This window comes from Humulus lupulus, chromosome X (assembly GCF_963169125.1).
Source record: "Humulus lupulus chromosome X, drHumLupu1.1, whole genome shotgun sequence".
Classification (NCBI taxonomy): domain Eukaryota; kingdom Viridiplantae; phylum Streptophyta; class Magnoliopsida; order Rosales; family Cannabaceae; genus Humulus; species Humulus lupulus.
Genome location: NC_084802.1, coordinates 214,572,258 through 214,584,164, shown reverse-complemented (window position 1 = coordinate 214,584,164; position 11,907 = coordinate 214,572,258). Strand labels below are relative to the sequence as shown.

The window sequence follows — 11,907 nt, the reverse complement described above, 5'->3', positions numbered from 1 at the left end:
ACGGAAAATTTAATTCTCATATTTTTACACATTGATAGCTAAAAAGCCATATTTTTTTAAAAATTCCCAAACATAAATTATCTTCAGCCCATATCAAAGTTCCAATTCCAGTAACTGTCTTATAATTAATAGCAGCATCCACTTTCATATCATGGCTAGATATTTTTATGCAAAAAGAAGAAATAAAAAATAGAAAAAGTGGCAATCGGAACATATGGTTTGTGGCCCAACAAGTAGGGGCCCATGGGCCTGTAATGGTCTGATTCCATTATCCAAAAGGGAAGAATAGTCAGTGAGAATGGGCCCAACCCAACCACAATCCCTTTCGTGGACCCCTCAGTTTGAAATAACTGGAGCTATCGAGACCGTTGAACGTGGAAACATCGAAGCACAGGAAGAGAGAGAAAGGTCCTCTCTCCAGACATCGAAGCATAAAGTCTGAAACTTGGAAAGAATGATGGAAAGCATACTAACTTCCACAACTAAATGGATCGACACGCCGTGGGGATACTGTAATGAACATGGAGATAGGACAAGTATAGAAACAATAGCATAAGCAACCAAAATTTCAAACCATAACCTTCTTTCTAGTTCTTCTTCGAGTCTCTGATATGGGTCGTCTCCGTTTTCTCCTATACGCTTCTGGGTTGTCTTTGGGTCTGTGTTTTTTGGTTTCCTTACAAGCTTTTTGGGTTGTCGATGCTAAACCCGATCTCACCCACATCAACCACGATCTCTACCATTCCAGGTAAATCTTATAGTCAAAGCTTTGTTTTAACTTTATAATTTTTGCGGAGAGCGACCAATTTTGAGTGAATTGTTTTGATTCGGAAGCTTAATGTAATGTTGATTTCGCTTAGCACTACTTCGAATCTTGGAGTTCTCTATCAATGCTATCAAATTGATTTTACTGTTCTGTTCTGATTATTGTGTAGTCATTAAGCTTAACACAAATTTACTTTGGGTCTAGTTCTCAGGGAGGAACTGAGGTTCTAATATGGGATTTTTTTGCAGAGATGATTTGATGAAAGAGATAAAGGGTTTAGTGCATCGTCATCCAGACAAACTCAGTGTATGTTGTCTAATCTATAAATTGTATTTGAATTAGTAGCTATATATTTGAATCAGGTTCTAATTGTTTTTACCAAGAGAGTAGTCCAAAAAGTCTGAGATTCGAGTTCATCGTGGCCACCTACATAGCAATTCTAATTGTTCATATGCTAAAACAGTTAAAAACAGTTACATCTAGAAACAAAGGGTACCAGGCTGAGGTTGCAGTTGTGACATACGGCCGGAGAAGGGAGGAGAGTGATGAAAGATTAATGTATCGAATCCTTCTTGTAAGTATTCCAACAGTTCATTATCCATATATGTACGTGTGTGTATGTATATATATATATATATATACTTAACGGACTCTAGAGAAATTGATAAGAATTTACATCTGGGGTTAGTTGTGGGTACTGTGTAGATAATCTCAGATTTGTATTGGCTGTTGTTTTTGACAGATGATTCCTTGTCTTCCAGAGTTTTGGACAGCATGGAAGGGAGCTTATTACATCTGAACTTGCATTGAGGATTCTCTCAGTCTTGAGTGGGGAACACTTTCTACCTAACATGGATTCAGACTTTTTAAATAGTACTCTTGATAAGCTCATTATTAAGGTAACTTCTCTTCTACTTTTATAACTTAGAAAAGTCTTTTTCCATACTTAGAATCTAGGTAGCTGCAATTTTTTTGTTTTAGTTCTCCCTGGTGATGTAAATTGTATGCCAAAAAATCGGCTGATATTTGATCATCCATTCTTTACAATGATAAGCAGAGGAAACATAAAACAATAAAGTAGCCTTTTGTTATAAATTGTAGCTATTTTAGTTTTGTATTTGTTTAAGTTACTTTGTTACTGTTTGAACTCTGATCTCTAATGATATATCAGGTAGTGCCGATGGAAAACATGAACGGTCGTGAACTAGTTGAATCGGGAGATCTTTGTGAGAGAAGAAACGGTGAGCTAGTTTGTTGTAGTCACAGTGAGAAATATTATTCTGTGGATGAATAGAATTTTGAGGTTTTCTTCTTTGTGGCAGGAAGAGGTGTTGATCTCAACCGAAATTGGAGCGTAGACTGGGGCAAAAAAGAAGAGGTCTGCTAAGCTTGTTGTATTTCTAAATCCTTTTTGTTTGCTTTGCTATTTCAAGACCTAGAATAAGCATTAGATCGTATGCTCAAAACCGTTTGATTTCATCTTTAATGTTTTACCATCATAGGATTTTGATCCATACGAGGAAAATCCTGGAATTGCACCATTTAGCGAGCCTGAAACTCAAATAATGCGGAAACTTGCCTTGTCATTTGATCCACATATATGGATTAATGTGCATTCCGGAATGGAGGTAACTGATTATGATTTATGTCTGTACTACCATCTGTTTTGTTTTCCATTTGTGTAAATATTGCATTATCACATCTCCAATTGCTTCTTTTTTCCTTCTTCCAGGCATTGTTTATGCCTTATGACCATAAAAACAGAACGCCTGATGGAGTCTTGTCAGAGCGAATGAAGTTGTTACTTGAGAAAGTGAACCTTCTTCATTGCCACCAACGTTGCATGATTGGGTCTGGTGGAGGCTCCGTTGGGTAATAATACTTGCCATTAGTAACAATCTTGATGGTTGGAGTAGCATTTCACCAATATTAGAGTACTGACTTAAAAGACTATTGAATATTCATTAATAAACGTAATTCATTATGTGGTTGGCCACATGTTGGCAATGCTGCATTGATAACAATAATAATCACAATGCATTCATTATTTTTGTGTCCTTGGTTCATTTTTAAGTTAGAACATAATGGGGGTTATCTTATGTCCCATATTATAGGTACCTGGCTCATGGAACAGCAACTGATTTTATGTATGACATTGTAAAGGTGCCCATGGCTTTTACCTTTGAGGTTTGTCAAGTTGTTTATCTTTTTAAATTTATTTAAATTTGGCACATTTCTCATTGAGCTGACCATCTTCATTCTTTTCGTCAACTGACAGATATACGGCGATGAAGCTGCTTCAACTAAAGATTGCTTTAAAATGTTTAATCCCACCGATTTCGGTACATTCAATGTATGCTCTACATTAAATCTCTAGACTTTTTGTTCTTTATTAGGAGTTGAGAAGAGGTTTAACAATGGGGATTGTTTTTGAGTTTCAGAGAGTTCTCAATGACTGGTCTGCAGCATTTTTCACAATCTTCAAATTAGGGCCACACCAGCTTGGTGAAGTCCCTTACAAGGCTTCTGCATCCAAATTGGAAAAGTGGGTATCTATAGATGAGTATCTTGACGGGTATTTAATGGAGAGGAGTAGTAGATATGGGAAGAAGAAGGAGGTCTTTGAGCTTGGGATGCAAGAGATAAGAACATATTTTAGGCTATTTTTGTTATCTTCTGTGCTTTTAATGTTCATGTTCTGTTCTAGAATATCTAAAGGCAAGTGTAGTAGACCAATTGTTTCTGCTATTCCTATCTGACATCATTTATATAGTGGTGGTCTAACATTCGATTTTTGAAAGAATGTGATTGGTTGTCTTTTTTTGTTGTTGTTGTTGTACACTACACACCACCACAGGAACAATTATTGGGCCGTTTGTGTAATTATTTATTTTTTAACCTTGGATCTAACATTTCAGCTTGTCACAACTAATTGTTCCAATCCTCTATTCCAATAGACAAATTTGAGCTTCTATGCTTTCTAGTATGCCTTATCAAAAGAATATGACAACCTTTAATTATTGAAAAAGTATGATTTTCTCCAAACATTGAGCAATCCCATTAACAGCCTCCTCTCTCATGCTCTCTCTCTCTAAGATGGCACCACCTCTCCACGGTGGCAGAGCACCATCTCAATGTTGTCCCATTAACATCGTCCTCGTCATTAACATCGCCATTTTTCACCACTATTGAAGCACCATATCAAAGCACAATCATTTTTTTTTTAATTTAAAGATTCAAAATCAAATCTAAAACTTAGATTCCCAAAAATATTCACTTAAAACGTTATAAGATTTTGAAGATGTATCATTTATTAATTTTGCTTACATTCTTTTTTAGATCTATAATTTTGAAAATCTACATAATTTTGAATAAAATGATGCTTTAGCGATGCTCGGACAATTTTTTAATGTAAAAAACGATGCAACGATGATGCTTTTGAAGATCTACAAAATTTTGAATAAAACAATGCTTGGACGATTTTTTTTAATATAAAAAATGATGCTCCGACGATGCTTCTGCGATGCTCTCATTTTTTCAATATATTGAAGAAATAAAACAATAGTCTAGCAATAGCGATGCTTTCGTGATGCTCCCATAAAAACTTGATTTTTGACGCTAAAAAAAAGTTTTAAAATAACTATGAAATAGACATTGACAATAGGAAATTGTAATTATGTTTTGCTTTATAGTACAAGAATGAATGTTGTTTTCAATACAAAAAAAAGAGAAGTTATAAATAATAAATAGTGCATCATTATTATACATAAGAAAAATAATTTTACTTGCAAATCTACATAAAAAAGCCAGAATTTGTGCAGGGTAGAGCTAAAGTTTTTCTAACTCATCTATAATTTTCCATCTTCATCTTCAGTTCCTTTCCAAGTTAACAAGCTGACCAGGTTATCATATCCTGAACAAGCATCAAACAAGAAAAGAGTTTCCTTTGTAATCTCAAAAAAAAAGGAGGGGGGGGTTAAGAAAGAACATGAAATCTCACGTTGTTATCCCATGAAATCTTGCCGAGAACATGAAATTTTATATGGTTATGCATATAAGCTAGCTTACCACGCACGGTGTATGTAATGGTTTCGGTTGATGTCCTTGTTATAGTTGACTAAAACAGATAACATATGTTATCCCACATAGTTGTATAGCTCAATTCTGCTGATTCTGCTCAATTGTTATTTCAGCGACTGTTTCATGTATTTAAGAGCAGATCGTAACATTTCTCTGGCTTTCCTATCAGGGTTGCACCCTGATGAAATCATTTCTTCAAACACAGCTGGAACCTGAAATTCAAGACCATGAAAATTGTTTTTACAATACAACATGCTAAAATGATCAAATAAACACAATGGCTAGCTACACTGTTACAAAGGAAAATAGAAGAACTCATCTTTACCTTATCAAATTTTTCAACACGAATCAAAGTTTTCATTAGGGTAGTATAAGTCACAACATCTGGTTTCAAGCCCTGCAGTTATAAAGAACCAAGTGAAGTTTTATCAAGGCAGTCAAACAAATTTGAACAATGAAAATGAATTTTTTTTTTGCTTTTGAAACGAGATCCCCGCTTAACCCTTCAATATTTGGGAACCAGAAAATTACAGTAATTGCTATGTAACTGTCCAGGATTCCTGGACTCGAACCTCACAAATTATGGAAACAAACTATATGCGTAACCATCTGAACTAATAAGAACAATGAAAATGAGCATGGAAAAAAAAATTGAACGATATTAAGCAATGAGTTACATTATCCTTCATGTATTGAAGTACGGCAAAGGCTTCAGCATCCCTTCTATCCTCACCAAATCCATTGATCAGTGAATTGAGAGCTAAAATACTGGGTTTTAGGCCGTCCCCTCTCATGCCCCTGAAGGCATTCAGTGCTTGCTCAGACAAACCCTGCCAAAAATTTACAATAAAGGTTAAAAATTCACCATATCACATCCAACACACACACACACACACATATATATATACATATCTAAAGGCTAGGAGCATACTCTCTGTGCATAAGCGTTGATCAAGGCATTATACATAGTTGAGGATGGTTTCAAGCCTGAAGACTTCATTACTTCTAAGCAGTCAACAGCATCATTGAATCTCCCCGACCTTCCATATATATCGACAAGTGTTGTGTAAGTAACTACATTTGGAAGAACACCCTGACTTTGCATCCTCCCCAACAAGCCATTGACATCACTCCATCTCTCTTGCTCTCCATAAGAGTTGATCAGAATGTTATATGTTGTGGCGCAAGGCAAGCAGCCACTCTCTTGCATTTCCTCGAACAGCTTCTCTGCTCTGTCATGGTGCCCCGCCTTGCAGTGAGAGTCTATGAGTGTATTCCAAGTAACGGTATCAGGCTTGATTCCCTCTGCAAGCATCCTTTCAAACGTAGCCATTGCGTGATCAAGGCAATTAAACTTGCCAAAAGTATCAATCATCACATTGTAAAAATGCCTATCTGGTTTCACACCACTACTCTCCATCTCCCTTAAAACTTGGAAGGTCTTTTGCCACTCCCCTCGATCGCGATAACTAGCTAAGATCCTACTGAAGACATAAGAATTAGGCTGCACATTGCTCGCTTCCATCTCTTTTAACACAATTCTGGCGCTTTCCCATCTACCCGCATTGGCGTATGCATCGATAAGAAGGCTGTAAGTGCGTTCATCTGGTGAAACTCCATTCTTTTCCATCTCTGAAACAATGGTCTCAGCGTCTTTCAAAGAACCTGCTTTTACATACCCTTTAAGGAGTGCATTATAAGCTCGAGTCCTTGGCTGCAATCCACCTTCTTTAATCTCCTCAAACAAAGCTTCAGCTTCCACTATCCTACCTGAGTTCCCCAAAGCTGATATAACAGCAGTCAATGTAGCTGTTTTGGCTACCAACCCTGTGGCCTGAACTACTGATAGAAAATGCATAGCCTGGTTAGGATCACCAGCTTTAGCAAAACCCACAATTATGTCATTCAATAGATGCCCATCAAGCTCAATCTTATCACACTCAATCTCCCTATAAAGCTTTTGCAAAATAGGGGAATCAATCTTGTTTTTGCGAGTTAGGGATTGGATTACCAAGCTGTAATTAACGAAATCCGAAGGAAACCCGTCTTGGCGCATCTTAGCTATTAAATTCAGTGCCTTTTCTAGGTCATCGTTCCGAGCACAAGCTCCAATTAGAGCGTTGTACGTTAATGGCGTCAGGTTTTGCCTCTGCGAAAGCAAGAAAGCCTCGTAGAGTTTCTCGGACCGACCCAACGCGTGGATGAGTATCGAGTAGAGAAGCTCGTAGGAGTAGCAGAGGTTGTGCTTTTGAAGCCATGAAACGACGGCGTATGCTAGACCAATAGACGAGGAATTTGAGCAAAGTGATTTGAGAAGACTATGCCAGACAGTGGCAGGCACTGCCCGGTAAGACTCGGCCAGCTGGAACTCCACCGGGTCAAGCGATGTCGGAGACTCCAAATCCGAACCCGAATCAGAATCAGCTGGGGTATCATTAAGGAAGTTCAATAGGGGAGAGAAATCATACCGGCCGTTACGAAACGGAACGGCGTCGTTTTGGTCGTCCGAGCGTCGTTTTGAAGAAGAGTAGTAGGGTTCACCGGAAGAGGCGGTGGTGGTTGCGAGTGCTGCGGCGGTGGTTGTGGTTGTAGTGGTCGTTGAGAGGAGTAGAGGTTGGAGTTGGAATATGTAATGGTGGTGGAATTGAATAGAAGGGAATCTTGCCGAGAGTGGTGGCGGCAGAAGAAGCATGATGTGAAAATAAGAGTGAGACTACTGAGACTGAGCTTTGGGAAAAGGAAAAAAAGAAGAGTTTATCGGTTTCGATTTTTGCTGAAGCAGAGTTCACTCGTTCAGGAATAGAAAGGAGATGGGCACAGATTTCTTGCTGTGAACTCGATCGCATCCAATCACACTGCCGATATTATGGGAGTTACTGCATAAAAAAGAACCCAAAGTTTGTACTCTCTTTCTTTTCTTTTTTTTTTTTTTTTTTTTAAAGTTAAAAAACTTCCCATTTTTAAGGAGTAGTTAACTAAAATTAGACATTAAATATATTTAGTTGAACTTTACACATTATTATCATGAGATTTCCCAAATTATCCTTATTTGAGCACATGATTCTAATTGTTGTTGTAATATGTATTATATGTGTCATATTATAGTTAAATTGGAAATACATTCTAATTGTAGTGTGTTTAAGGAGAAAAAAAAGCATGTAATTGAAGGGGTAAAATGGGTACATCAATTAAAAATTTGGGTACTAAAATAAAAGTTAAAAATAATAGGTAAAAATTAAAGTGGATCATTTAAAATAGGTACAGGATCTAATTTCCACTTTTTTTTTTTGTGTTTGGGCTGTTATTATGTTTGGATTGCACTACCAAATTTAACCATTAAATATTTTTTTACCCTTTAAAAAAAATCTTAATTTTTTAGTTCTTCTTTATAGGTAATTCTTTTTACAACACATTTTTTGTGACGGACCTACACCTAGTAGTCATTTTCGACACGTAAATAATTATAATTTCAAAAAAAAAATTATAATGATGTACATTGTAGTATTTAAAATATTCTCTAAAATTTCAGAAAATTTAACAGACTTAAAATAAGGTTCAAACTATTTGTTGCATGTGTACTAATTTTTTTTTATACGAGTATAAAACAACTTGTTTGAACCCGGTTTTTGGTACTGTAAATTATTTGAAATGTTGCAGAATATTCTAAATAACTACAATATATAATGTATATTATTATATAAAAAATAAAATTATAACTATTGTACCGAAAATAGAAATGTGTTGTAAGTTTAGCATAAAAAGTTTGTTGTACCCAAGATTTTTCCCTTTTTTACACATGAAATGTTGAAAAAATTACATCAAAGAATGAGAAAATACAACCAAACAACACAATATTGCAAGAGTGAACTAAGAATAACCCTAGAGAAAATTGAAGATTACAAACTTCATAATTGTATCCCCGTTTCTTCCAAAGTGTACGAATCCACACTCTAAGTCCATGGGCCGATTTCCTAGGAGCCAAAGCCCAGATCAGGCCCATTCGGCGAAGGGATAACGTATATTGGCAGCCCAAGTCTTGGCAAGGCCCAAAGGGCATCCGAGAGAGTATGCTGGGACCATCGTCGGGGCAGGTTGTATAAACCCGAGACCGCGTACCGGGATGTCCCCTGAGGTACGGTAAAGGAGGTCGCGGCCCCCAAATTCGAGATTGGGACAGGATCTCCGTCGATAAACCCGGGTCTTGGTAAACGGAGGGGGACTTTGGTGAATGGACCTGGATTGGTTGGCCGAGTTTGGCGTGATAAAGTATCCCCGATACTGACATCGTCCCAAGAAGCGTGGGGTGTTGTCCCCATGAATAACCTACAGAGGAGGCTACCTCGGGATTGTACGCTGTTGGTTCAGAACTGCGCCGCCACTACTCTGACCGATCTCGTCCCCCAAATCTTCCTCGTAGCCCATAACACCCAGACTGAAACACCAGTTTGTCGCATGTCTTATAATAAGATCTTGTTTGGGCTGGCCCAATGGGCTTTGATTAATGTATGTTTCATATTTCAATCCTTTGTATTGGGCTCTTATTAGAGAAGCCAATGGTACTTACATCCTTATTAGGCCCGGACTAGCCCGGCCCAAGCCCAGTGCACTCGCGTGCCTATAAATACGAATAGTGGTGCACTGAGGAGAGGATCGGAGATTATGATTGTATGCAGTTACTCTGCTCAAACTTGCAGAAAACTCCATTGTTAAAAGCTCTCTAAGTTCTAATACTACTGTCTCGTGGACTAAGGCTCATTAACGCCCCAACCACGTAAAAACCTTGTTTACTTTTCTTAAATCCTTTCTTTTAAGCTCTCTAATATTTTATAATTCTAGTTTCCGCAAAACTCAGTAAACATTTTGGTGCTTTCATTGAGAGCCTGAGAAAGCTTGAGTTGATCTTGAACGTCTGCAGCAATGGTGAACACAAGACACACCACTTTCAACCCTACTAACCAAGAACAAGGCAATGGAGAGCCACTGCCTAGCCAACCTCTTCCTCAGAGCCAACCTGAGGACACACCTCATCAGATGTCCCAGCCTGACGAGTCGCAGAACTATGAAGGTGGAGCAGAATATGAGGAAGATTACTATGAGGAAGAGGAGGGAAATGAGGGGGAATACCACGATCTCAAAGCTGAGGATCCCGCGATCCCAGAAGAAGTAGACCCCAACTAGGAGGACCTGGAGGTGACCAAACTAAGACAACAAGTTCTGGAACAAGAGGCCAGGATTGCCAAACAAAAGGAAGCCACTCGACGGATGCAAGAGTCCCTCCATGCCCTGCAAGCTTTCATAGCCGCCCAAGGTTTGGCGGCTAGTCCTCCAGTTGTTCCGCCTCCAGGAACATAACCGCCCGCTCCGCAGGCTAGGAATGGCACGCCCGAAAACGCAAGGTCGATTCCTACCCCAGGAAAAGCTCCCGGACAGGGCCCGGTTAACTCGGCCTAAGAGAAAGGGAAGGCCAAAGCAAACTCCCAGAGGGAAGTCCCTCCCGTCCAGAAAACCGGGACCCGCCCCCGACCGCTCCCTAGGAAAGAGAGGGTGCGTCCCGTCCCAAGACAGGACCACCCAAGCAATCCGCGAGGGACGCCCCCACGGGGTACCAGGCCCCGGCCTACCCCAGGGCAGAGCGAACGGGAACGGTCTTTCCACCCAAGCGCTTCCGTGAATAAGGGCCACCAAGGGTACCAGCATGATGACGAGCCGAACGCCTTTAACTCTAGGGACGATACATCCCGGGTAGACTTGTGCGACGGGCTGAATGCTCGAAATGAACAGGCCCGCAAGGAAAAGATCTGCCCCTGAGATGACGATTTGAGAAACAATCTCAACGACAGAAGGAACGAGAAAGCTCCCCTGGAAGATGGTACGGCCAGACAGTTCATGGAACAACTAGCCGCCTTAAAAAAGGTCACGGACCGCTTGGTCCGCAAGCAGGAGGGAGCAAACATTGATTCCGATGAGGAAGAAAAGGAGCCCTACGCCAAGCACATCCTAGATGTGGTGCTCCCCAAAGGGTTCAAAATGCCGAGTTTGCCCGCCTGCACTGGGATCACCGACCCCAGAGATCATCTGTCGCGCTACAATCGGTTAATGACCATAGCCCACGTCTGCGACAATGGCAAGTGCCTCTGTTTTTCGATTACTCTAGGCGGACCTATAGAGGAATGGTGGAAGAGGCTCAAGCCGGGTTCCATCCAATCCTAGTCCGGACTGCAGTCGGCTTTCCGCAAACAGTTCGTGGCCGCCATGAGGATGGACATGCAGATCAGTGCTCTCGCCAACATCAAGCAGCTCCCCATGGAGACGTTGAGGGCCTACATCCAGCGTTTCACAGAGGAAGCCTCCAAAACCAATGTGGACGATGGGCAGCGCCTGGTGGCCCTACAATCAGGAATCCGGGCCGGGTCTCCCCTCTCGGACGACATGCAGCGCAGCAAGGCGGGCACCTTCGAGGAATTCATAAGGAGGGCCCAATGCTTTATCAACTGGGAGGAGGCCCAAATCCAGGCATTTGGATGGCAACCGGCACCTCAGCCAAATGCCCAAACCTTTCTGGGATACGGGGTGCAGTATCCGGCCCAACAGTACCTGACTCCCACAATAGTGCCAGGATCGGCAGCCGCACCTACGGTCTATGGCCCTGCATCTTCGGGATACTCCCCGGCCCAGACTACCCCTTTGCCTGGATACAGAATCGCGCTGATCGGGTACAGTGCCGCTCCCGTCGGGACCCAGCTGTCCCAGATGGGGGGAACTGAAGCAAGTGTGAATCCCTCCCGGGGAAAGAGATCCGGGAAGGGACAAAATCGGTCCGAACCCTCTAAGAAGGGCAAGAGGGGCTACGATCCCCAGTATTCAGAGTACATCAATCTAGTGGATACTAGGGAAAACATCTACCTGGCCACAGAAAGGGCGGTTCATTACCGGAAACCAGCCCCCTTGTTCAAAGAGGGAAAGAACCCAAGGGATACCAGCAAAAGGTGCGCGTACCATAAGGAGGCAGGCCACACAACCAAATAATGTCGGCAGCTAAAGGACGAGATCAAAACTTGATC

The 11,907-nt window shown here is 40.7% G+C and overlaps 2 protein-coding genes across 2 annotated transcripts; one reads left to right on the top strand and one right to left on the bottom strand.

Moving 5' to 3' along the window:
* Positions 1 to 392: 392 nt before the first annotated feature.
* LOC133804350 (uncharacterized) lies at positions 393 to 3,678 on the top strand. Its single transcript, XM_062242515.1, has 11 exons — positions 393 to 748; positions 1,015 to 1,072; positions 1,230 to 1,340; positions 1,528 to 1,665; positions 1,938 to 2,007; positions 2,089 to 2,144; positions 2,269 to 2,394; positions 2,499 to 2,638; positions 2,881 to 2,953; positions 3,045 to 3,119; positions 3,208 to 3,678. The coding sequence occupies exons 1-11, from the start codon at positions 612 to 614 to the stop codon at positions 3,523 to 3,525; spliced, it is 1,302 nt and encodes a 433-aa protein (XP_062098499.1). The 5' UTR covers positions 393 to 611; the 3' UTR covers positions 3,526 to 3,678.
* A 747-nt stretch (positions 3,679 to 4,425) lies between these two features.
* On the bottom strand, positions 4,426 to 7,685 carry LOC133803700 (pentatricopeptide repeat-containing protein At5g42310, chloroplastic-like). The gene is made up of 5 exons (XM_062241810.1): positions 5,778 to 7,685; positions 5,524 to 5,676; positions 5,172 to 5,243; positions 4,835 to 5,058; positions 4,426 to 4,679 (listed from the first exon to the last, which is right to left on the bottom strand). The coding sequence occupies exons 1-4, from the start codon at positions 7,536 to 7,538 to the stop codon at positions 4,951 to 4,953; spliced, it is 2,094 nt and encodes a 697-aa protein (XP_062097794.1). The 5' UTR covers positions 7,539 to 7,685; the 3' UTR covers positions 4,426 to 4,679; positions 4,835 to 4,950.
* Between the last annotated feature and the right edge of the window lie 4,222 nt (positions 7,686 to 11,907).